General features: G+C 51.9%; 3 protein-coding genes across 10 annotated transcripts in view; all 3 read right to left on the bottom strand.

The window, feature by feature from the left end:
* Hsd17b1 (hydroxysteroid 17-beta dehydrogenase 1) overlaps window positions 1–1,924 on the bottom strand; it is a 2,245-nt gene extending 321 nt beyond the window's left edge. The window contains exons 1-6 of one of the 2 annotated variants that reach the window (XM_036197262.1): window positions 1,455–1,924; window positions 1,200–1,367; window positions 885–1,064; window positions 704–797; window positions 144–318; window positions 1–54 (exon numbers count right to left, since the gene is read on the bottom strand). The exon at window positions 1–54 is cut by the window's left edge and continues 321 nt beyond it. In XM_036197262.1, the coding sequence (XP_036053155.1) occupies window positions 1–54; window positions 144–318; window positions 704–797; window positions 885–1,064; window positions 1,200–1,367; window positions 1,455–1,551 (768 nt within the window). In that variant the 5' untranslated portion in view covers window positions 1,552–1,924. Of the gene's footprint in view, window positions 55–143; window positions 319–703; window positions 798–884; window positions 1,065–1,199 lie in introns of both variants that reach the window. The other variant, XM_036197261.1, reaches the window with a different exon arrangement.
* A 399-nt stretch (window positions 1,925–2,323) lies between these two features.
* On the bottom strand, window positions 2,324–10,531 carry Naglu (N-acetyl-alpha-glucosaminidase). The gene is made up of 6 exons (XM_036198205.1): window positions 10,114–10,531; window positions 9,049–9,196; window positions 7,742–7,888; window positions 7,484–7,569; window positions 5,755–6,011; window positions 2,324–3,741 (listed from the first exon to the last, which is right to left on the bottom strand). Exons 1-6 carry the CDS (start codon window positions 10,488–10,490, stop codon window positions 2,537–2,539), a joined length of 2,220 nt encoding a protein of 739 aa, XP_036054098.1. The 5' UTR covers window positions 10,491–10,531; the 3' UTR covers window positions 2,324–2,536.
* Window positions 10,532–21,643: 11,112 nt separating this feature from the next.
* Atp6v0a1 (ATPase H+ transporting V0 subunit a1) overlaps window positions 21,644–25,896 on the bottom strand; it is a 52,500-nt gene continuing 48,247 nt past the window's right edge. For all 7 annotated transcript variants that reach the window (XM_036196562.1, XM_036196561.1, XM_036196564.1 and 4 more), the window contains one exon: window positions 21,644–23,137. In XM_036196562.1, the coding sequence (XP_036052455.1) occupies window positions 23,044–23,137 (94 nt within the window). In that variant the 3' untranslated portion in view covers window positions 21,644–23,043. The remainder of the gene's footprint in view (window positions 23,138–25,896) is intronic.

Genomic DNA, 25,896 nt, shown 5'->3' with positions numbered 1-25,896 from the left:
GGTGGAGAAGTAGCGCAGCGCTGGCCGCGGGGCTCGAAGTGCGGTCAGGAAGAGCTGTGGAGGGGAAGGGCAGCGCCGGTCTGAGGGGGTGCGCCACCGTGCCCCGCCCAGAGACTGAGCTCGGAGGCCCCGTTTGCACCCACCTCCGTCACCTCCTCTGGGTCCTGCGCCTCGCTCAGAGCTTGCTCATAGCTACGCTGGTAGTGCGTGAAGAGGCACTGGGTCCGGGCATCTGCACGCTCCAGAGCCCCGCCTGGGCCACCCTCTAGCTTCTCATAAAAGGCCGTGTGCACCGGCCCGCACTCGATGAGACTCACGCTGTGGGGGCAACAGCAGTGACTGGTTGGTGGCGGTGACCACAAGCCTAGCTCCACAAAGGGAGGACACTGAGAGGGAGGGGCTGTGCCCAGGTGGCAGGTGCTGGCATTACCCGAGCGCTTGCAAAGCCGGATGCTGCTAGATCAGGGCTCCCAAGTCCACCTGGGGACCTAGTCTAGTCACCCACTCGCTCTGTTTACCCATCCCAATATGCCTTAAGAGCTGGGGTGGCTTGTGAAATGAGGTAGCCTGTGCCAAGCTCCCTGGATAGCGAGCGTCTGGCCGTCCCTGAAAAAGGAGAGCCAGAGGCATTGCTCAAAGTGTCTCCGAGATCTGGTACTGGGGTTCCCAAGCTCTAGAGGGTTCTGGAGAGCTGGTGACTCACTGGACTCCAAAGAGCGGCAGGAGGATTGCTAGACTCTCGCACAGACCTTCGAGGGCGAACTTGCTGGCACAGTAAACTTCGTGGAATGGCAGCCCTACGAGGGGAGACAAGGTTGCAGAGACCTGGGGCTCCTCGCCCTGCTCTGCACCCTTTACCTGCTTACTCAGTCCCTTTCGCTCACCCATCAAGCCTCCTACACTCGCGGTCACTAGCACACGCCCGGAATGGCGCCTCTTCATGTCTGGCAGAAAGGCCTGCAGCATCCGAACTGTCCCGACCACATTGACGTCCAGCACAGCACCCACTGCGTCCAGCTCATGTGCCTCCAGAGGACCAAAGAGGCCCCGGCCAGCATTACACACTGCAGAACAGACATCATACACTGCTCTCTCCCCTCCGGCTTGTGCTCCCGTGGTTCCCTAAACTCGGGACTTCCTGGTTTGGATGGGCACTGGGTAGACAAGACTCCTATTACATGTGTTTCAGGTAGGCTTACCCAGCACATCCACACGACCTTCGGTCACACATCCCTGGGCAGCGGCCACAGAATCTGAATCCCTGACGTCCAATTCCAGTGTCTCCAGGGAGCCAGGAGGGCATCCTCGAGCCCGGGCGGCCTCCAGCAGTGGTCCCTGTGCCTTTAGGTCCCTCATTGTGGCGTACACTAAAATTTGGGAGGGGATAAATGACTCATCACCCTGCTTACCTGTGGGGGCTCCTCCCTGGCCTCTATGCTGGTCCCCTCCTATACCTTTAAAGCTCTGGGACCCGTCAGAAGCCAGACGAACAGCTAAGTGCAAGCCGATACCGGAGGAGCAGCCGGTAATGAGCACTATAGTGCGATCCATGAGGAAGGAAGAGAGCGTACTGAAGTTCAGAGCATGAAGGGTCCTAGTGGCAGGTTGGGGCTGGGTATCTACTTGGCGAGGTTCCTTCCCCCAGGGCCCCCACCCCTTGTTGTGTCTGCTGGCAATCTCAAGGCTGTGTCAGGTCCCTGGCAGGCTCTCCCCACCCTGCTGTGGGTCAAAGCAGAGAAAAGGACACCAAACTGCCTTAGTTGGTCAAGGCAATGGGGAGGGGCTCTCTAAGTAGCAGCTGGGTTCTCCAGTGCTGCAAACTGAGCAGCGCTAGGCAGATCTGGCCACGGGGACAATACTGCCCAAGGAATGTCCTGTTTTTTAGACAAGGGTCTCACCAAGTGGACCAGGCTGGCCTCAAACTCAGAGGGATCCACCTGCCTCTTGCCTCATGAGTGGCAAGATTAAAGGTGTGCACCACATTGCTCAGCCTCATTTTTGTTGTTGTTTTTTTTTTTTTTTTTTTTTTGAGACTGGCTATCTTGTACCGGGGTGGCCTTCAAACTCATAATACAGCTGAGGTTGGCCTTGAACTTCTGGTCTTCCTGCCTCTAGCTTTTCAGGGTTGTTATTCCAGGTGTGTACCACCATGCTGTCAAAGGGCCATTATAATTACCAGCTTGCTGCTGTACACCTTCTAAGGTTGGGGACCAGTATTAAAATGGGGAATCAGAAGTAAGAGCCAGAAAGAAATACCTGCACACCAGGGTCCACATGTGCACCCAAACCCTTTTAGACATACCCGTAGTACATGGTACTTCAGTTTAACAGAGCCAAGCTGATTCAGCAGTTTATTGTTAACCAAAAACAGTACTTTAACCCCCAGATCTGGGGTGGAGGAATAGAGCAGCTCATTTCCCTCCAATCGACACTCACTGCCTGACCCTGGTTTCTTCCCCAGGCATAGGGATCACACTGTACTTTTTTCAGGTTTGAAGACCTGTTCCAGCAGGTCCTTGGTCCACTGGCCTGTCTGTCATAAAGAGCCTGCCTGGGGGTGATATTTGAGGAAGATCTTCTTGGCTAGGTCCACAGTGTCCCCCTGGGGTTGACTGGGATACCTCTTCTTGTTGATAATGAAGGCCTGCTCCAGTGGGAAAACATCCTTCTCAAACTTGCGCTGCTGGAAGGGGTCACCGCTGGCTAGGCTGTGAGCCAGAGTCTCCATGAAGAGACCCCACCGTGGCTGGTAGTAATCGGCCACCAGTCCTGCCAGCTGCTTATTGGCGTAGTCCAGAATGTTACCCTCAGGCCCCCACAGGGTCAGCTGGTAGCGGCTGTTCTGTTCATAAAACTGGGCCTCAGCTTCACTCACAGCCATGGCCCGGGCCTGATCCAACCAGCTGCCCAGTAAGAAGCGGCTGTCGCTTGCCAGCAGCTCATCTAGGTCAGGGAGGAGCCTATAGGCCAGAAGGCCTCCAGCCCTGAGCAAGAGATCAAGCTCCTTATTCAGGTAGGCGGTCCTTGCCTCCTCATAGCACAAACTGACCAGCTCCTGCACTGCTTGGCGGGTGACATCCAGCAGGTCGTAGCGGAAGGCTGGGCTGGCGGTCAGGTTTGGAGCAGCTGTTAACAGCAGCCGCCATGCCTCAAATACGTCTGATCGGTTGTACCAGACAGTGGTACTCATCTGTAGGGATGGCCGCTTGACCAGCGGGCTCCGATTGTGCCCACTGCAGGTGTCCCCAGAACAATTGTAGACACTCCTGAGGAGGAGTCTCCAGGCTGCCTCTGCATCCGGTTGGGAGATCCCATATCGGCGGCTGGCAAAGCTGCTCACCCAGGCCACCAAATCTGGCACAGGGTCCTTGCGCCAACCCAGCTCAGCCATGAGAGCATAGACCACTTCATTCTGGCCGATGCCCTCAGGGACTATGCCGGTGCCAACCATGGTGGAGTTGGGGAAGAGACGAGCTGTCCTGGGGCCTCGGTTCACAGCCTCCAGGGTTCCAAACAGGCCATGGTTACCCCCAAAGTTGTGCAGCATGCACCAGATGAAGGGCTGGCCGTGGAAGGAGGCTGTGTGGATGTAAACAGGCTGGCTCTCAGCAAACAGATCCAGAACCAAGAGACGGCCACGGGGCACAGCCTCCAGCACGGCCTTGATCTGAGCAGGGGCCCAGAATTGAGGCTGGTGCTGGAAAAGCCAGCCTTGGAGCAGCCACACAGCATCAGGGTCCACTGCAGTGGGGGGAGACAAGGAGGAGAGATGATAAGACAAGAGAAGCTGCTGATGCTGATCCTATTCTGCCCGTGAGGAAACAGGCGATTATCACAGGTCCCTTCACCCACCATGATTGATCCACTCCCTACTCTGCCATCTCTGGGACCCCTCTCCCCATCCTGCCTCCTCCAGGACAGTACTTACCTGGCTTCTTGGACATCAGAGCTACTCAGAAAGCTTAAGATATGGATGCCTGGACCTGCTCAATCAGGAGACCCAGGGGTTGGGCCTGAGACGCCTCATATCTGGCAGTATTTGGGTTTAGATAGCATTTGAGTGTGTTTCCCAAGGGTTCATGAAGGGATTCAAATTTCATGCCTAATCTCCATTGTGAGATAAAAAGGTGGAGACTCAGGTCTACGAGCTGGCCCTGCCAGGAAAGGGTCTTAGTGCTAAACCTGACATCCAGAGTTTCCATCCACAAGCCCATGTGGCAGAAGGAAGAACAGACTCCTACAGGCTGTCCTGTGACTTCCACATGTGCACCTTGGGTGGCACACATGCACATACATAAGTAGATGTAACCAGGGTTTCTCTGTGTCGCTCTGACTCTCCTGGAACTCACTCTGTAGTCCAGGCTGGCCTTGAACTCAGAGAGCTCTGCTTGCCTCTGCCTCCTGAGAGCTGTGGTTAAAATAGAAGGGGCTGGGCAGTGGTGACACATGCCTTTAATCCCAGCACTTGGGAGGTAGAGGCAGGCAGATCTCTGTGAGTTCAAGGCCAGCCTGGGCTACAGAGTGAGATCCAGGAGAGCCAAGGCTGTTACACAGAGAAACCCTGTCTTGAAACTCCTCTCCTACCCCCCACCCCCACCAAAAAGAAAAAAATAGGGTAGGCTCCAAAGTGAGGCTTGGGCCTCTGGTTCCAGATCATGCTTGGAGAGTACTACTCAAGGAAGCATAAACCAGTGTGTCCATTTCGGGATGATGGAGCATCCCTCAGAGGGCTCTCCCTCACTTGGGCCCCCCCTCTTCCATAAGTGGTAGAAAGGAGTCTTGGTCTCATGTCTGTGGGACAGGAAGTATGTGTAACCTCTGACCTTTATGACCGATTTCAATCATGATGTAGAAACCAAGTAAATTTTTGTTGCTGAGGTTTTTTTGTTTTTTTGTTTTTTTTTGTAGCTGAGGATCGAACCAGGGCCTTGCGCTTGCTAGGCAAGTGCTCTACCACTGAGCTAAATCCCCAACCCTGAGGTTTTGTTTTGAGACAGGGTCTTTCTACATCACCCTGGCTGTCCTGGAACTCACTGTGTAGATCTCAGCTCACAGAGATCCACCTGCCTTTGCTTCCTGAATACTAAAATTAAAGGCATGTGCCACCATGCCCGGCTCCAAATAAAAACTTGATTATTGTTGTTTGTGTGTATGACGTGGATGTGTGAACACACATGTGGGAATCACAGGACAACTTTGTGGAGTTGGTTCTCTCATCCCATCTTTGGGTGGGTTTCATGGACCAAACTGGGGTCATTAGGTTTGAATGCCTTAACTTACCAAGCCATCTTGCTGTTCCTACTACCCCCTACTTGAGAGCTCAGGGTCTCAAGTAACCCAGGCTGGCCTTGAACTCCTGATCCTCCTGCCTCCACCTCTCAAGCGCTGGGTTACAGGGATGTGCCATCATGCCTTGCTAGGCAAGCGCTCTACCACTGAGCTAAATCCCCAACCCAAAATCTTTTAATAGGTTGTGCTCAATGGCTTTTTTTTTTTACAAGGCTGGGCATCCTGCTCCATGAGCGAGTCCCACCACACAGATGAAGCAATAGACATTAGAAGGAGAGGAATGTACCCCAGGTCATATGTCACTTGCCACTGTCAGCCAGATCTCAGCACCCGGAGTGGGTAAGTGGGATGGCATATGTGCACAAAGGCCTTTTGAGCTGGAACATGTGGTGGCACCAGGGCATGGGTCCTCCTCCCACCCATCCCCTCACCCTGATGCCCCAAGGGGTTTCCTAGCCACCATACCCGCACTCATGGCCTCATAGACAGCCGCAGTGGCTGCAGTGAGGTAGGAGGGCTCCGAGGAGGGAGGCTGCATCTCGTTGAAAGTGTCAGCCCCATAGATATGATCTGTGCCAAACTCTCTGGTCAGCTCCCGTAGGAAGAGGCTCCCGATGAGAGGGAATATGGGGTCCTCTGGAGCCAGAAGGAAGGAGCAGGAGAAGGAGCAATTGAAATGTCCCCAGCTGCCCAACTGGGTGACATTGACTTGTGGGAACACCCTATGGAGGAAAAAGAGGCTCAGGGTTGGTGGAGGCTGATGCAGTGTTTGACTTGGCCTTATACCCCTCCTCGGCCTCACATCTGTGGCTTTCCAGACTGTGTCTGGGTTTCTCACCCCTCCATGCCCTGACAAATGCTTGGTTCCTTGCCTGGTATCATTTCCTCCACCTCTAAGGCTTACCCACCTGCTTCCTCCTCACTGACCCTAAGAGTCGTCTGTCTCAAAAGCTCTGCTATCTTCCTCTGCCAATTATCTCTCCTCAGGGACAGAGCCATGGGCACCTTGTCACTACATCCCCAGGACCCAGCACAGGACTGGGGCTGACATCTGTAGACACCTGGGAAAATGTTCACTGAATGAAAAGAATAAGGTTCCCACTTGGTGAGCAAGATGGCGGGACAGCCAGGCAGCCAGGAGTGTCACACTGTGACGGTAGTGTGAGCCAGGTGCTCCCAGGCATGATGAGGGTCCCTGGAGGTGCTGGCTTGACAAAGGAGGCACCTCAGCTGGACCTCGAAGGTCCGTCCAGCCACAGAAAAGAAGACAGAGGACATAAACAAAGACAGAGACCAACACCCTCCCTAGGCCACTGGAAAGAGCAGCTACTTACTGACATTCTGTGCCTGGCAATATGCATGCATACCCTGGCTGGCAGGACAGCAGGTGAGGGAACTATTTATTAAATAATAAAATCTTACACACACACACACACACACACACACACACACTAAATTAAAGTTAGCGACTGAAGAGAAAGCTCAGCTGCTCTTGCAGAGGACCCAGGTTTGATTCCCAGCACCCACAGGGTAGTTCACAGGCATCTGTCACTCCAGCCTAAGGGAACCTGATGCTCTCTTTTCTTCTCCATACAGGCAAAACACCCATACACACAAAATAAATGAAAACCTTTTTAAATTTGGTGAGTTTTCTAAGGTTGATACTAACAATTTGGGAATACTTGGAGATTCATTTACTTTATTTTACGTGTATGAGTGTTTGTCTGCATTTATGTACGTGTACTATGTGCATGCAGCTCCTGAAAGGTCACCAGCTCCCTGGGAACAGGAGTGACAGACGGCTGTGAACTACCCTGTGGATGCAGAGAACTGAACCCAGGTCCTCTGCAAGGGCAGCAAGTGCTCTTAACTGAGCCATCTCTTCAGTGGGGAGCGGCCCCGTGTGTATAAATTTACACATATAAAGACTGGGTTTTTCTGCGTAGTTCAGGCTGGCCTGGAATTGGTGGTGTCCCAGTCTCAATCTCCTGACTACAGAGATTGGAAGAGTGTCCCCATCACACCCAGCAATGATTCCACTTTACAAGCAAGGAAACTGATTCCTAGAGATGTCAACTAATCTCTGTCCAGGCAGTGTCTGAGCACAGGGGTCAAGTGACCCCAAGCTTCAGTGGTGACATCACGCTTTTCAGGGCAAACATTTCCCCTTTGAGTGGAGGAGGGAGGGCCTCACCTGGTGATGGCCTTGGGGACATGTCCTGCAAAGGCAGCCAGCACTGGGGTCATGCCAAAGGAGCGCATCCGGTCCAGGATCCGATGCTGGGAAGGACAGAGGTCAATGTGACGGTCCAGGGGGAGAGGCTTGCTTACTCAGGGAGGAAGGGAGGTTTCCTATGGACCAGTTAAGAGCCCGAGGCTAGCTAAGCCTCCACCATCCCTGGATCTGCGACCACCCAGCGCCCATTCTGCCTTTCCCCTGCCCACTCTTTACCTGCAGGTAGAGTTGCTTGAGGTGCCAGGGGCGGGAGAGGGGGCCACCCCAGGTGTGCAGGTTACCCATGCGTTCCCAAGCCAGGAAGGCAGGACCAGTGAAATACTCATCAATCTCTGACTGGGTCAGGCCCAAGGCCAGGTACACCTGCAGAAGAGCAGAGTCCCCACACATGAATCCCCACCCATCACTCCACTTCACAAACACTCACTCATCACTTCTCTGTGCTGGGTACTATCTCTACTAAGCTAGAATTGGAATCCAGCCTACAGGGAGCTCATGGGCCAGGAGAACACAGACCTGTTGAGTAGAAGGCACTCAGTGTCACCTTTGTGGGATGGGTGAAGATAGGGGACCCAAAGGGGCTTTCTTTGTGATCCAGGGAGAGTCTCTGTGTTGGTTATTTTTGTTTCTTTTATTATTATTGTTGTTGTTGTTGTCAACTTAAGCTAGGGTCATCTGGAAAAGGAAACTTCAAGTGAGAAAATGCCCCCCATCAGACTGGCCTGTGGACAATCCTGTGGGGGCATTTTCTTGACCGATGATTGATACGGAAGGGCCCAGTCCACTGTGGGCAGCGCCATTCCCTGGCAGGTGGTTCTGGGTGTGTAAGAAAGCAAACTGAGGAAATCAGGAGCATGTCAGTATAAGCAATGTTCCTCTGCAGCCTCTGCCTCCATGGTTCCTGCCCTGACTGAGCTCTGCCTCAGTTTCCCTCCACGATGGCCTGTGACTGGGATGTGTGAGCCGGATGGACTCTTTCCTTCCCAAGTTGCTTTAGAATCATGGGGTTTTATTATAGCAACAGAAGGAAAACCAAGAGGTCTTGGAGCAAGGTTGGCCAAAGGGAAGGGACTTCACTATGTAGCAGAAGATGACCTTGACTTCTTTCTTCTGTTTTTTTGTTTGTTTGTTTGTTTTGTTTTGTTTTGTTTGTGTGTGTGTGTGTGTGTGTGTGTGTGTGTGTGTGTGTGTGTAGCCCTCGCTGTCCTGGAACCCACTCTGTAGACCAGGCTGGTCTCAAATTCACAGAGATCCATCTGCCTCTGTCTCCCAGATACTGGGATTAAAGGTGTGCACCGCCACCACCCCAACCTCGAATTTCTAATCCTCCTACCTCTACCTGAGTTCTGGGATTATGGGGTACAGGCATGCACCGCCATTTCCAGTTGTTTCAGTACATTGCCAGAGTCTCATCTACAGGAAGCACCCAGATGGATTGTCCCACCCGGACAAGCCTCAGTCCCCCAGGGCCAGTGAGTGTGTGAGCTGGGGAGGAGAGTGTGAGGGGCCAGGTTGGCACAAACCCGCTGCCAGATGGCCTCCTGGCCATTCCAAGCCAGTGCCAGGTTGATGCCATTCAGCGCCATCCAGTCAATCTCTTGCTCCCAACGGGCCCAGTCCCACCACACGAAGGAGTAGCTGTGCGTGCACACATTCTGGTAATAGCGATACCTGCAGGTAGGGGCACATTATTGGGGACATATAGGATGCCTCGCTCACTGATCACCCTGGAACACCTCAGAGGCAGCCTGGCTCTGGAATACTACCCCCAGCACACATACACACACACACAGGACAGTGGGCAAAGGTCTCAAAGTGGCCTCTCTACTGGTCATTCCAGATTCACTCCAGATAAAGCCAACACATAGTGCTGGAACGTCCCTCAGGGCTCCATAATCTAATAGCTATTGTGAATACATAACTTCATTTTCATCCATCATGTCCAGAGCCCCTACTGTGCATCATGGGGTGTCCTAGAGTGTCGGTGCAAAATTGGTATCTGTCCTGAAGAGGGTTCCCAGTTCCTACGGTTTGATGGGGGAGACACATCATGCCCATACAGTGTGACAAATAAAGGCCCGGGGCTTAGGGAAGGGTCACTCCACGGCATCTTCAGAGAGGCCAAAGGAAGAGCATGGAATGCATGGATCACGAGAACGCCTTCAAACTTCTACCATTATGCTCAGAGTCTCAATCAACAGCATGGCGGGCATCATTATTTGCAGCAGGGGCTCTGAGAAGCTAAGTGACTTTGCTTAAGAACACGCATCCAGGGCTGTAGAGATGGCTCAGAGTTTAAGAGCACCGTCTGCTCTTCCAGAGGTCCTGAGTTCAATTCCCAGCAACCACATGGTGGCTCACAACCATCTGTAATGAGATCTGGCGCCTTCTTCTGTATACTAAATAAATAAATCTTTAAAAATTTTTTTTTAAAAAAAGAACACACATCTAGTTAGTGGTGGGACCCCAGAGCCAGCACTTCCTTCTCAGTCTTCCAGGTGTCTGTAGCTGCGGCTGTCCCCACCCCAGCGTGGTGAGCCTCACCAACAGTGGGTGCCCCAGCCACTTAGGACCTAGAGCGTTAATACCTGTTGGGCGTGGCCTCGGTCAGCTCTCCGGCCACGGCGGGCAGCGGCCGCGGCAGGTGCAGCTGGGAGCCGGACCAGGCCACCTGGCAGCCGCAGAAGTCGCGCAGGTAGCGGTGCAGCCCCGCGGCGGCCGCCACCCCCGTGGAGCCGCGCACATGCACCGGTTTCCCGCCGCCGCCGCTCAGGCTGTAGGTGTCCAGACCTGACTCGGCTGCCAGCGCGCGCTCTACGGACACCAGGAAATCGGCTGCCCGCCCGGGTCCCAGCAGCCGGGCCACCAGCTCCCGTACGGCTTCCGCCTCCCGAGCCTCGTCACCCACCGAGCCCCCGGCCAGGAGTAGGAACCCCAGAACCAAGAACATCACCGCGGCTTCCATGATGCCAACTCTGCGGAGGACCGCTCACAGCCAATACTAGCTCAGGGCCGAGGGCGGTGCCGCCCGCATCCAATCGGCTGCGGACTTCGGGCCACGTGGCCTGGAGGATGGGCTCCAGCTACCAGTCTGGAAACTTGGTTTCCGGACCCAGACCCTCTGGGTCTGCTGACCACGCGCGTGGCTGGAGGACGCGTGACCCCATCAACCATCCACGGCCATATGGGACACTGCGCGTGCTCAAGCCCTTTTGGGGTGAGGCCCGCTTTCTTCTGCAAGCCGCCTTTCATCCAGCCAGCCACTCTTTTAAGTGATGAGAATTGGAAGCAGCCAAGGACTCCACCACTAAGCTCCAACCCCTCATCTAATAACTATGTATTTGGATTTCATTTCGTATCAGACACTGTCACTGCTACTACTGGACGGGTGAAGGATGGCCTCAGCTGTCAATTGTGGCCAGAGACCTGCAAACCAAATAAGGATTTCCCTGGGTGAGGAGATAGGTCCGTGGGTAAAGCACTTGCACCTGAAGACCTGCGTTCGAATCTGCAGGACCCACATAAAGGTATCCCGGTAGTGGAAGTCAGCAATCCCAGTGAGATGAGAAAAAGAGACAGTTGGCTTGGTGTACAAAGTGACACACCAGGAAGACACCGTGTCTCAAGGTAGAAGGTGACACCCGAGGTTGTCCTCTGTTGATACAAAAACACACCTCTCACTTCAAAAGGATAGTTTATTCTGGAGCCAAATATGAGCGACCGTGGCCTGGGAACAGGTTCAGGTCACCCCAAATGTCCATGTTCCAGTGAGGAAATGATTTGATGAAGTTTTCACAGTAACAGAGCAAAGGAAGTCCTAAGTCAAGAAACTTTTCAGATACATTGCTGGAGACGTCAGAGGTGGGTTACAGTGAATCTGGGACCTGCTCCAGGCTTCGGATGACAGTCTTGGCTTCTGGAATGATGGAAGCTGCTGATCTGCTAAGTTAATACAGTCCAAAGGAAAACCAGTGTTCCGTACTTTCCAAAAGACTTACCTAATTGTCCTAAAGCTGTTAGGTCAAGGACAAAGGAGGGTGGGTAACAATGGCTATCGAGAAGGCTGAAGATGGCCCAAGGTAATTTGGTTCTGGACCCGCAACATTCCAGATTCTTCAGAGCCTTGAAGTTCTGGTCAGCTGCTCAGCACATGGAAGGGTCAGGAGAAACTGGCTTCCCAGAGCTCTGGTTCAACCCTCTGGCCATCATGTGTGTGTCAGACACCTACACTCCCACACATACACGAGCGAGCACACACCCACACATACTCACAGAAAGAAAAGAGTTTCTCTCAGGACTGAAAGGCTATGAAGAAGACCGAGGTCTCCAAAGAGGGACTGACATTTTATCTGAAACCCAAGGACGAATAGGCATGTACAATGAGGAAAAAGAGTCTTCTAGGCAGAGGGATGCGTAGATAGATGGGATTGGAGAGGGTGATTTTAGCTTGGGGGATTTGAGGAAGTAAAATGTGACCACATGAGCCCAGCTTGGCTAGCGGAAGGGTCAGGAAGGGCTTTCCAGCTGACCCTCAAAGGGCTCTGGGAGCAGAATCAGAACTGTCACTTTACCCAACAGGCCTGGGAAGTTGAGGGGTGACTTGGCTAAGATCCAGCAGCAGCAGGAACAGCTGGAGGAGAATGGAAACTTGGTTTCCAGAGCTCAGTATAGGCCTCAAAAGATGTTCCAAGCCTTGCAAATGCTCTAGCTGCCAGCCTCAGAGGTCGGGGATGGGGTGACTGGCACTGGGTGGGGGCTGTGGGCTCCTGAGAAAGACTTGATTTTCTTTTTTTTTTTTTTTGGTTTTTCGAGACAGGGTTTCTCTGTGTAGCTTTGCACCTTCCCAGGCTGGCCTCGAACTCACAAAGATCCGCCTGACTCTGCCTCCCGAGTGCTGGGATTATAGGCGTGCGCCACCACCGCCCGGCATAAGACTTGATTTTCTAAGAGGATTCTGGAGCCAGGTGTGGTGGCACAGGCCTGGGATCCCTTTTGGGAGGCTGAGGAAGGAAGATGACTAGGGTTCAAGACCTGGGGGAGTTTCTGACCAGCCCTGCTGGGGTGGGGGTGGGGTTTAGAGAAACAGTGCTGTTCTTGGCCCTCCAAGTTGTTCTGGGGTAGGCGAGGCCCCTGCTTCTTTTCAGTTCCCTTTATCTGGAGATTCTCATCCTTTCCAAGGAAGCAGCCCAATCTAAAACTGGAAAGGAAAGATTTGCTCCTGGGACCTCGCCCTAGCCTATCCTCAAGTAACATGCTGTACGCAGGTGTGTGGAGGCCAGAGGTAGTATCTTCATCTCATCCTCCACCTGCCTTTTTGAGACAGGGTCTCTCCCTAAACCCGGAGCTTTCCAATTCAGTTAGGCTGACTGGCAGAGAGCCCCAAGACTCTGCCTGTCTCCCCGGAACTTCCCAAGTGTTAGAGATGAGAACCTTGTACATGGCCTTTTAACGTGTGTCATCTCATCCAAATTACACAAAAGACCTTGTGGTGGTCGGTTTTAATGTCAACTTGCCACAAATTAGGGTCACTTACTGAGTAGAGAGTGACAAGTTGATTAGTTCCTCCAGGTGCCTGCCTTGAGTTCCTGCCCCAGCTTGTCACAATGGTGGACTGTATCCTGTGAGGTAAAACAAAGCCTTTCCCTGCCAAGTGCTTTTTTTTTTTTTTTTTTCCCCAAGACAGGGTTTCTCTGTGTAGTTCTGGCTGTCCTGGAACTCACTCTGTAGACCAGGCTGGCCTGGAACTCACAGAGATCTGTCTGCTTCTGCCTCCCAAGTGCTGGGATTAAAGGTGTGGGCCACCACACTTGGCTTCCTTTTTTCATTCATAAAACTGTTTGCTGGGTGTTGGAGGCAGAGTCAGGTGGATCTCTGAGTTTGAGGCCAGCCTTGTCTACAGAGCGAGATCCAGGACAGCCAGGGCTACACAGAGAGACCCTGTCTTGAAAGACCAACAAAACAAAACAGAAACCAAAAAAAAAAAAAAAAAAAAAGTGTGAGCTGGTGTTAGGAGCATAACTTCAAAACCATTTTGTTGAGTTTGAAAGCCATGTTGTGTGCCTCGGAATACTGAGAAACATTAGGCCTCAGAAGCAAGCTCCAGGCAGGCCAGCAGCTTCGCTACCAGGCTAGCCAGGGATAGGCCTTGATATGCTAATGATGGTGTTGCCGTGCTAGTGAGTCAGCTCCAGGCTGTAATCCCTAAGAGCGCAAAGCTCTTGCCCAGTGAAACAATACAGAAAATGGAATTTTGGTAGTAGTCTCTAGGACGGCACTGCCCGTGCTGTGCTCCAGGCCTCTAGGATGATATGCATCGGTAAGAGGACTAGAGACTCTGTGTGTGGCCATAGCTTCAGTGACCACTGGACTTGAGGCACTGTTGCTGGGCCCACACAGTCTCACCTAACAGCACTAACCATTGGCCTACACTCTCAGGGACCTCCTGAACCTCCACCAGTGCCATCCTTCCCACTTGCTATGCTTGAAGGACTTGGCGGACGTGGGTAGAGCCCGCAAGCTTCTGAAGAACCCTCCCTGGAGAAGATTCCCCAGTGGAATCTTGCATCCTTTCTGCTCAAACAGCAGTCCCCACTTGGTGAGACTGTTCATCTCTTACATTAGCATGACAGTGTAAGGAATGATGGTGTGAACAAATGGAGCGCATTCAAAAGACACATCCGTGTGGAGTCCTAACTGCAGAGTGAACGCCCTAGAGCCCACGGGCCGTGCGTGCTCTCCACAGCTGAGCATGGCAGCACCTGCCTTTAATCTCAGAATCTGGGAGACAGAGACAAAGCAGGTCTTTGTGAGTTCAAGAACAACATGGTCTCAAAGCTAGCCAGGGCTACATATCAAGACCTTATCTCAAGCAAACAAGTCTTACCTGTATGCCTTAAAAGGAGGACGAGGTAGGTTCATTACTCAAGGAGAGGTTAACAGGCAGCCAAGCAGATGACCCAAAGTCTAGACATCAGCACAGCTGAAGGTAGGGATGCCGAGCTTCCAGCCTGCTTTGGCCCCAAGTGCTTTTTAGAACAACCAGTTTTAAAGGACTCTTTCAGCAGCGTGGGGACATCATCTAGGGGGTTGGTTGACCAGTTAACTTCCTGCTTGTCACAATATTTCCGCACTGTTGAAGGGCAGAGAGAGGAGGATCACTGGGCCTGGCTGGCTGCCCACTTAGCTCTAGGTTCAGGGAGAGGTCTCAAAGAAAGAAAGCACAGAGTTCGAGACACTGATGTCTTCTGGCCTGCACACATACAGATATACACATACACCACACACGTTCACACACATGCATAGAAAAAAAAATTTAGAGTGCTATCACAAACATCCTGATTATTCTAAAGCACTCTGTGGTTCTCAACCTTCCTAATGCTGTGACCCTTTGATACAGTTCCTCATGGTGTGGTGACCCCTAGCCATTAAATTGTGTCATTGCAACTTCATAAGTGTAATTTTGCTACTGTTACAAATCGTAATGTAAATATCTGATATACAGGTTACCTGATATGTGACCCCTATGAAGGAGTCATTTGACCACAGAGGGGTCTCAACCCATGTGTTGAGAACCATGGTTCTAAGGAGCCATTTGTGCCCTCCCTTTGTCTAGTAGACGTCTGAGGCAAGGCACCTGAAGAAGTATGAACTTTCCCAAGGATCTCATGCAGGGAGCTGGAAAGGCTGAGGCCCTCTGGGCAGACAGGAAGATTTAAAATCTGTTAGGAGTCACTGCAGGACAGACTGACACTGAGGTCACTGCAGGACAGACTGACCCTGAGGTCACTGCAGGGCAGACTGACCCTGAGGTCACTGCAGGACAGACTGACCCTGAGGTCACTGCAGGACAGACTGACACTGAGGTCATTGCAGGACAGATTGACCCTGAGGACAGTTTGTTATGGAGATGCTGGCTAGGGCTGGGTTGATCTACCTCCCAATCTGACCAAACTACAGCAAATCCACTTCCCTTTATCAACTTTCTCTCTTTCCTCCTTCCTTCCTTCCTTCCTTCCTTCCTTTCTTCCTCCCCCACCACACCCCCAGCAGGGTTTCTCTGTGTAGCCCTGACTGTCCTGGAACTCACTCTGTAGACCAGGCTGGCCTCGAACTCACAGAGATTGGCTTGCCTCTGCCTCCCAAGTGCTGGGATCAAAGGTGTGCGCCACCATGCCTGGCTCAATTTGTTTTCTAATTTCTACTTGTTTTGAGACAAAGTCTCATCTATAGGCCAAGTTGGCCTTGAAGTCAAGGCCATCCTTCTGCCTCAGTCTCCCAAGTTCCTGTGATTATGGGCACGCCCAATTTCTTTTTAAATACATGGAAATTGTGGTGGGTTTATGGGCCTGTGTACTGATAGCAGTTTGAGCTCAGGAATTCGAGGACCAGCCTGAACAACAGCAAAAACCTCAAGAAAGAAAGGGGGTGGGGCGAGCAGGGAGGGACAGTGATATGGCTCAGCAGGTCAAGGCACCTGCCACAAGGCCTGACAACTTGAACTCAATCCCTGGGACCTACATAGTGGAAGAAGAAGAAAATTGACTCTTGAAAGTTCTCTGACCTCCACACATACCAGTTAGGGCATGTGCACAGTTGCACCAAAGTGGGGTGCTGGGGGTGGGAGGCTTATTTTGTTTTATTTAGTTTTTTTGAGACAGGGTTTCTCTGTGTAGCTTTGGAGCCTGTCCTAGAACTCACTCTATAGACCAGGCTGGTCTCGAACTCACAGAGATCTGCCTGTCCCTGCCTTCCGAGTGCTGAGATTAAAGGCATGCGCCACCACTGCCCAGCGGGAGGTGTACTTGTAATTAATTAATTAGTTAACTAATTAATTGCGAGTGGGTGTTTTGCCTGCATATATGTCTATGCACCACTTGCTTGCCTGGTATCTGCAAGGCCAGAAAAGGGCATCAGATCCTTTGGGACTTGAGTTACAGAGGCTTGTGAGCCACTATGAAAGTGCTGGGATTGGAACCCAGGTCCTCTGGAAGAGCAGCCAGTGCTCTTAACCACTTAAACACTGAGCACTGAACTATCTCTTTTTCAGTCCTTTTTTTTTTTTTTTTTTTTGAGACAAAGTCTCATCATGAAGCTCTGGATGGCCTGGAACTCATTGTGTACAGGCTGGCCTTGATTCACAGAGATCTGCTTTCCAAGTGCTGGGTTTAAAAGTGTGGGCCACATAACTTGGCCTTCTTCTTATTATTGTTATTATTATTTTGATTTGACAAGGTTTCTCTGTGTAGCCCTGGCTGTCCTGGAATTTACTCTGTAGATCAGGCTGGCCTTGAACTCAGAGATCTGCTTGCCTCTGACTCTTGAGTGTTGGGATTAACGGCATGCACCACCGCTGCCTGCTCTTTCTTTTTTTCTTTGGAGACAATCTCACTGAATGGCCCTGGCTGCCCTGGAGCTTCTGTGCAGATGAGGTCAGTCTCAAAATTTCTGTAGTTCTCCTGCTGCTGTTCCCCGGTGCTGGTGTCTAGGGGGAACCACCAGGGCTGGCACAGAACTTACTTTTATAACAGGGCCTTGAGTACATTTTGGTCCTTTTAGTGTGTGAAGGCTTTATTAATGTGTGAAGCAGGCTGCCTGGGGGTCTCGGCTTGCTCTCCATCTCTCTATTTTCTTTTGTTTCTGACCACCCTGTCCCTCTGCTTATGCACTCCGGAATAACCCAGGATTCTTTCTGCCCTGCTAGTCTGCTTGTTTGCCTGAAAGGCCGCTGCTACCCTAACCACTTGGTTGAGGAATTAGATTTTCCCTGTGGCCACCAGGGGGCAGCCTACACCCAGCACATGACTTGAAGGGTAGGTTGGGAGCGGCCTCTGCTGGTGGGTCATTGCTTGACTACCAGGGCAGGGGCTGAAGGCTGCCGTGAAGCTCTGCCCTGCAGTAACTTCTACATCTCATGGGGGATGGGGAAAGCGGCTGGTGCCATGTTATCAAGGCAGTGATGTAATTGTCCCTATTCCCATGAAGCTTGGGCCTCCCAGCTGACCCTCGGCCGCCCTCTCTGATGAGGTTGGTTCTAGGACCTTAGTTTGAGGGTATTCCTTGGACAAGGGCACAGACTCAGCAGGTGTCTTGGTGTTTTGGGGAATCGTAAAGGGAAAAGGACATTCCCCTTAGAAGCAGACACAATGGAGCCTGTTCCTCACCCACAACTTCCCACACATTCCAGCCCAAGGCGGGGGCAACTCATCTTCAGCTGGCTGGAGGGAACCCCAGGCTTCTGGACTCTGAGAATCTCAGCCTAGCTAAGGACTCTGGGCTCTTCTTTCTCCCCAGTTCCCATCAGCCAGACCCCGGAGGCATTTCAGAAGTCTTACTTCTTGTCCTACTCCTACTTTATTCAGAATTACATTCTGTGGCAGTTTGAGTGAGAAATCTTATTCATAGGTTTATGTATTTCAACACTTGGCCCTTGGTTAGTGCTTAGTGTCGTTATTGAGGGATAGTATATGTAGATGTAACCGTCTTGTTAAATAAGAAACACAGAACCAATTGCAGAGTCAAAAGCCAAGAGGTCAGAGCAATAGCTGAGAGCTGAAAACCTTACCCTTCACTGCTGCTCTGTCTTTCCTCTTCGCAAGAGACCTACTTCTGTGTGGTTTCTTTTTATAGACTTTCTGTTCTGCTTTCTCATTGGTTGTAAACCCAGCCACATGACCTCCTCATTACTGCCTGTCTGTACAGACCTCCAGGTCTTCTATGGTTGGTATTGAGATTAAAGGCGTGTGTCGCCATGCTGGCTGTGTCCTTGAACTCACAGAGATCCGCCTAGCTCTGCCTCCCAAGTGCTGGGATTAAAAGTGTGCGCCACCACCGCCCAGCTTCTGCTATGGCTTGCTCTGACCCCAAGGCAACTTTATTCACATACAAATAAAATCACATTTCAATGCAAATAAAATATCACTATAAGTGTAGAACCTTCAGGGCAGCGTTTCTCAACCTTTGGGTCATGACCCCAGGAAGTGGAAGGACCCTTTCACAGGAGTCACCTAAGACTATCAAAGACACATAGATACTTACATCATGAGTAGTAACAGTAGCAAAATTACAGTAATGAAGTAGCAATGGAAATATCTTTGTGGCTGGGGTCAGCACAACATGAGGAGCCCTATTAAAGGATCACAGCATTAGGAAGGTTGAGAAGCAGTTTTAGGAGGTGGATGGAAGTTTGGTCTCATCTCTCCTCTAGTTTGTCCTCTTTGCTTTCTGGTTGTGGTTAAAGATGTGATTTCTTGCCGGGCCAGCCTGGTCTGCAGAGGTGAGATCCAGGATAGGCTCCAAAGCTACACAGAGAAACCTTGTCTCAAAAACCAAAAACCAAAAAAAAAAAAAAAAAAAAAAAAGTGATCTCTCCACTCCGCGCTCTGGCCGCCTCCTACCATTATGTAGTTGAAATAAATTCTTCTCTAAGTCGATTTTAGCCACAGCAACTGAAAAACAATGACTAGATACACCAACAAACTTACCGGGTGTACTGATTAGCCAGGCATGGTGGAGCATGCCTATAAACCTCGGCCCCTGAGGGGTAGAGGACATTGCAAGTTCAGAGCCAGGATGATCTACATAGTGAGTCCAGGGCCAGCCAGGGATAAAAGCAAACTTCTATCTCAAAAAATGAAACAAAAGCCAAAAAGGGAGGCTAAAATGAGGTGGAGACAGAGTCAATCCAGTATTGACCTCTGGCCTCGGTGTATACACATGCTCATATGTGAACATGAACAACCCCTGCCCCCAGAGAAGGGGGCTGGGATTAAAGGTGTGTGCTACCGGCCACCACTACCCGGCCCTGTTTTCTTTTTAAAAGAGCACATTGAATTTTTTTTTTTCCTCAGAGAGAGAACTCTAAGATTTAAAAGTTTTTTGTTTGTTTGGTTTTTCAAGACAGCCAAGACCACACAGGTTTTATTCTAAATTTTATTTTAAGGTTTATTTATTTATTATGCACACAGTGTTCTGCCTGCATGTATGCCTGCACACCAGAGGAGGGCACCAGATCTCATTACAGATGGTTGGGAGCCACCGTGTGGGTGCTGGGAATTGAACTCAGGACCTCTGGAAGAGCAGCCAGTGCTCTTAACCTCTGAGCCATCTCTCCAGCCCCTATTCTAAATTTTAAACTATTTTTACTGTCATCGTGGTGTGTGTATGGATGGTGTAGGGATGGATGGTGGAGGTCAGAAGACAACTTTGTGGGGTCCCCCTGAGGTCTAACTCGGGCCATCAGGCCATTGTGGCGGTGTTTTTACCTGCTGAGTCATCTCGTCAGATTTTGAAATTTTTTGGACAGTGTCTCATGTAGCCCAGATTGGCTTCAAACTCGTGTAGCCAGGGGTGAGGATGTCCTTCACCTTCTGCTCCTTCTGGCTCCAACTCCAGGACTACAGGCTTGTGGGGCCCCACCCTTTTTCTTTTTTAAAGAAAGGGAAGGAAAGCAAGCTTCCATCTTTACACAAAGCCGGGCTTCTGTGGGAGGGGCGTGCAGGACAGGCGCTATCTCTAAGCCTTTGCCTTGTCGACTGACTGGCTGTGACCTTTCTTCTATCTTTCTCTGTCTCCAGGCACTTTGATTCCGACCTTCGATACACAGAAGCTTACCAGGCATTTGAAGGCTAACATCTGTATTTTTATCTTGTTACTCACATGGGAGAATCATTTGCTCCCTTGAAGGAAGGCCACTGGAGTTTTATAGTGGGTTTTTTTGTTTGTTTGTTTGTTTGTTTGTTTTTCGAGACAGGGTTTCTCTGTAGCTTTGGCGCCTGTCCTGGACTCGCTCTGTAAACCAGGCTGGCCTCCAACTCACAGAGATCCACCTGCCTCTGCCTCCCGAGTGCTGGGATTACAGGCGTGTGCCACCACTGCCTGGTGAGTTTTATAGTGTTAACTCTTCCATTTAAGTCTATAATCCACTTCTGATTCATTTTTCTGTGGTTAAGACATGATCTAGCTATACAGTATGTGCTAACTTCAAACTCAAGATCCCTCCATTCCAGGCTCTTGTGAGTGCTGGGCCATAGGCCCAGGCCCTGCGTTTGAGCTCATTTTTGTTATGGTTAGAGAGCAATTCAAATGTGTTCCTTTGCAGGTGGACATTCAATTGTCTTAGCACTAAAGAAAACAAAGGGGTTTATGTTGTGCTGTTTTGGAAGCTGGGCCTCATGTAGTTCAGGCTGGTCTTGAACTCCCATTTCTGTATCCACCCCCAGAGTACCGGGACTATAGGCATACAGTGCCATGCCCAGTTCTCTCCTCATAGAATTATCTTGGCCTCTTTGTCTAAAACTCAGTGACTGTAAGTTCGGACTGAATCCTGGATTCTCACTTCCGCTGTTTTAATTAGGCCTCCCTTTTAAGCAGGTAACAGCAAGAGGTTAAGAGCTCATCCACCAGGGTTCCCTCAAGGCCTTTTATTTGAAGAGCCATCTGAAGTAGGGGCATACTACTCCAGGGGTGGGTGCCCTGGGGTTTGGGAGAGAGGAGTTTAGGCTAGAGTGGGATAAGAAGATAGAATGAACAGGATGTCCCGGCCTCTCCCCACCCCACAGGAGAAGCAGGTGTTACATTCCTGTGCCACAAACCCTGTGTGTGCGCGTGTGCGTGTGCGTGTAGAGGTGTAGGCAGAGAAAGAATGGTATGTCTCAGAGAAGGGAAGTGCCCTCCCCACCCAGCCATCTCCCTGCACAGTCTGCTGGTTTGTTGGCCCACAGCTTGCCTACTTCAGCACCTCATTCTCCAGCTGCCCTGCAGAGTCTGCCAAGCCTCTACTTACACCAAGGCCAAAGGCCTTTGGGCTCAAAATAGCCAGGCCATGGAGCCCTGGAGAATGCCCATGGAGAGATGTGGGGGCAGACACCCAGCCCCCTTCTCCCGTTGGGCTACATAGCGAAGGGAAGGGAGCTAACTTGGCTCCCTGGAGCGGCAAGGCGCCTGGGAAACTTGAGATAAGGTGCTAATTTCACAAACTAACTGCCCAGCCAGGGCCATGGCAACTGTGGCCTCCGATCAGGAAGAGAAGCAGAAATGAGGGCAGTGGGAAGAGGGTGTGGGTACCAGATGGGCTCCAGAGGGCTGAACTAGGCTGACAGGGGCTGTGCAGGGACAGGCAGCTTTTGTGAGAGTCAAACACACTTTATTCAGCACAAGGATGTCTGAACAGAAGGTTTCGAGCAGGGTCTCTGACCAAGAGCTCTGCTTCAGGCCTCACTGTAAACAGAGCAAAGGTAGTCGTGTACACTGGACACAAAGAGGGAGGGGTTCAGGACAAGGTCACAGCGGGCCAGCCCTGCCTGGGCGACTGTGTGAGCAGCTCTCATGGGGGCCGGGGTGGTGGGGAGTGGGGAGGAGGGAATGGGCCTTGCTGATTTAGTGTTACCTCCCAAAGAAGGCAGTGAGTGAATTGAGTGGGTGCAGCCGGGGCCGCTGGGTCGGTACATGATTAGAAGGGTCTGAGGTCCACAGGCAGGAGTACACAAGGTGGGTGACACGGCTTGGCAGCCTCTACAGCGCTCACCACACCTGTGCCGGCAGCCTACCAGTCAGCCACCTCCAATTAGCAACTGGTAAATGACAGTGACCTTCAAGCACTCCTGGAACCTGGGGTCAGTGTGGGAAGTCGTGGAGAGGCTACCAGTGGGCAGATTAAGGCAGGCCTGCCGGCAGAACCAGCCTTACTGACCACAGACATCATGATCAGGATGAGGAAGGGCTCAGGGCTGCACCAGGAGAGTGCCAGTTTTAATCTCTGCCCTGGGATGTAGTGTTGGGCAAGGCCCATTCATGCAGACTGGATTGAGGGTATCTGAGGTCGGGATGCCCCGTGCACATGACGGTTAGACTTTCCCCTTCCGGGGGTGCTATGCTGGACCAACAGGGCTGGGAGAGGAGGCTGTTTAGGAGGGTGGTGCTGGTCATCCTTGGACTTTTGGGGTGACTAGGAGAAGCCACTCATCATGGCCCAGACGGGGACAACTGAAGGGGGATGGGCAAAGGATGACAAGACCATCTTCCTGACTGTCCCTGCTAACTGGAGTGGGGTATGTTCCATAAATCATGTCTCCTTCAAGGAGGGAACCGTTCTGATCTTCCTCCAAGGCGTGACCAAGAACTACGGACTGGAGAGGTACCCCTTGCATCCTGAGGGCTCTGAGCCCCCACGTGGTGATGCAGGTAGGCTCACTGGCAGGGAGTAGAGTAGGGCTGTCTGTCGGGAGGCCAGGAAGCCAGGACTGGTGCCATGGGGTGGATGGGTATCGGCACAGCCCTCCAGCTCTCACCAGGAAGTCCAACTTTCTGTGTATTAGGAAGTCTGTATATTACATACAAGGCTTGGGGTGGAGACCCAGGGAAACCATCGCTACCTAAATGACTCACAGTTGGGGCAGGAGAGGCGGGGGTGACACGAACACCCTGGTATCCAGGAATCACGACCAACAGGCAAAAGGAACACAGAGATGATCACCGTAGAGGTAAGCAGGACAGCTGCTCCGGGCATGCGCCCTGCCAGGGCTTCACTCATCAAACTTCCCTTCCCGAATGTGCTCAAAGGAGAAAGGGAGGAACTTGAAACCGGCCCCTGCATAGAATTTATTCTGGAATTCCACCCTGGAAAGAAGAAGAGTCAAGTCAACATTTCACAGAGAAACTAAGATAGGGCTGAGTGTGGTGGTACATACATGTATTATGGGGAGGTCAGAGGTCAACTTTTTGGCATCTCTTCCACCTTTCCATGTGTTCCCCGGGGCCAAACTCAGGCTGGCAGGCTTGTGTGGCAACACCTCTAACACAGGACCACCATGCCAGCTCCTCAGGGGCTGCCTTCAGAGGTCAGACCCATCCTCAGCAAGACCACAGCAAGGCTGCCTGGGGAAGTCTGTCTGTCCTCACAGCCCATTCTCACTTTGTCCTACTGAGTGTTTGTGCTGAACACTGAAACAGTATAGACAGCATGGTGTGGCAGCAGCAAGTTAATGGAGAAGAGAAGCCAGCCCCTTCCTGGTAGAGGCTCACACAGCCTCCCCTAAGGGGAGCCCCCCACCCAGAAGAGAGACTTGGGAGTGAATGCTGAAAGTGTTCAGTTCAGAAGAGGAAACTCTCAGGAAAGAGGGGGAGGCTGGGAGGGTGGGTGGGTGGGGGGAGATTCTTCTCAAAGCAAAAATATTCTCCAGCCACAAAAACATCTGAGAAAGAATTCTTCTCTGGAGACGAAAAGGAAAAAGAGGGCCTTAACTCCCTTCCCAGGCAGATCGGCAGCTATCCCTGCCGGTCTCTTTGGGGCCTTTTCCAACTCAGAGGGGCAGGAAGAAGTCGGGGGCAGGGCTGCCTGACTGTTTCCTCCCGCACACTCCCCTGGCTGGCAGCCCAGCAACCAAACCACCACCAAATATGGGCAGGAACACGCACGCTTGATTCCAAGAATGGCCAAGCTGCCCTGGAGCATAGTTTCCACTAGGCACCCTGTGACTCCTGCAAGAACAGGCTGGGGTGGGCTCTAGGGGACCCGGACAAAGGCTTTAAGAAGCTTCAAGGCCTGATCTAGCTCTGCAGCTTACCCAGGGTTTCTATCTCTCAACTAGAGAACAGTGGGTAGGAGAGTCCCAGAGGCCCCTTGAGTCCTGGGGCGTCTGCTTGAGACACAGTGGCAGAGCCACAGGCTGTCCCTGTTGGGAGAAGTGGGAGGAACTCAGCATGCTGAAGTGATTATGTGGTGCTTTCTCCTGCTTCTCTCACATTCCGAAGGGGCGGGGCCAGGCCCCAAGGCCCCCCAGGAGAAAGGGACCCCAGCAAAGGCGCTCTGAGCCCACATCAGCTGCAGGATTCCAGGGCCCAGGTTCATCTTACACTCCAGTGCTAGCTCCTCAGAACACCTCTGCAAGTTCCAGGCACAGAGCTGGCTCTGGGGGAGGGTGCCTAGACTCCTGCTCTCTCCCCCTTCCCTTGGGTTTGGAGGGTTCATGTTGGGTAGATCTCATTCACATATATCAAGGGTATTTCCGAACAACTCAACAAAAGATGTACACCTCTCCCCTTATTCTACACCACGTAGCCCAGGATTGCTGTCACAGGGCTCAACTCATGTCTCCAGTTGTGAGGATGCATTCAGAATGACTCCCTGGCTGGCCAATCACACACACAGACAACTCTAGTTTCCAAACAGGGCAAAGGGAGCCTAAGTTTTGCTTGGGTGATTAGCGTCCCCAACCTGCCCTCACTAGCCTCACTTGTCTGCAGTTCTGCTGCATGGGCTGATAGACAAGGTCCTCTGACGCTGCCCTTCTCGCCAGCTGGAGCGCAGGGCAGTCCTAACCAGGGACATCTTGCATCTTTTTTTTTTTTTTTTTTTTTCCCCTTTGGTTTTTCGAGTCAGGGTTTCTCTGTGTAGCTTTGTGCCTTTCCTGGAACTCACTCTGTAGACCAGGCTGGCCTCGAACTCACAGAGATCCGCCTGGCTCTGCCTCCCAAGTGCTGGGATTAAAGGCGTGCACCACCGCCCGGCTTCATCTTGGATCTTTTAAATTTCTGTTGTTTCCACAGTGCTTAGGATGGAAGCCAGGGCCTCACACACAGGAGGCCACCATCTTGGGTTTATCTGGAGGTCAATCCAACTTTACCTCCCACCCCAATATTCTTCACCTTAAGCTCCAGTCCAGAGGTGGAAAACAATTTCCCTCTGGCTGCCCCACCCAGGGAAATGTGTGCTTCCTGAGAAAGTACAGACCAAAGTGTCCTTGTGGGGTGAGAGGTGCTGACTCCTGGGGACTCCTCAGCTGTTCAATCAGCCTCTGATGTGCACCTAGAACCCAGAGTCTCAGGAGTGTGGAGGGCTTCCCTGTTACCCTTCCAGCTTCAGCTCCCGGCAAAGGTCAGCCAGTGAGCTGGAGGCTGTGAGCCCAAACATGAACGTTCCCGCCATGTTCCAGGGCTCCTCTTTCCAGGGCTGGTTGAAAGAGGAAGGAAGGGGTTGTGGGGCCTTTTCCCTTCCCGGTGGGGGTGATGGAGGGAGGCAGTGTTAGAAGGGGCTGGAGCAGCTGCTTTCTCTGGCTCTACTCTTTGGGGATGAACACATCTCTCCGATGGCTCGGATGTCAGGCAATGCTGTCAGCCTGGGACTATCTTCTAGGCTTTCTGTTACAGCACTTCATTCCTCACACCTGCTCCTCATCCTGTTTCCTCAGCTATCAACCTGCCTGGGAGCACACAGGTGTGAGCATGGACACACACACACACGGACTCTAGATAAGGGATCCTCGTCCCGGGCAACAGTCTTTATGCCTCATTCTGATGTCCAGTTATAGGCAGATCCTCGCTTTGTGTCTAATTATGGTGGTCATGAATACCAAGCACACTTTACATGGTAGGTGGGA

The sequence above is a fragment of the Onychomys torridus genome, chromosome 8 (assembly GCF_903995425.1).
Source record: "Onychomys torridus chromosome 8, mOncTor1.1, whole genome shotgun sequence".
Classification (NCBI taxonomy): Eukaryota; Metazoa; Chordata; class Mammalia; order Rodentia; family Cricetidae; genus Onychomys; species Onychomys torridus.
This window is presented reverse-complemented; position numbering and strand designations above follow the sequence as displayed.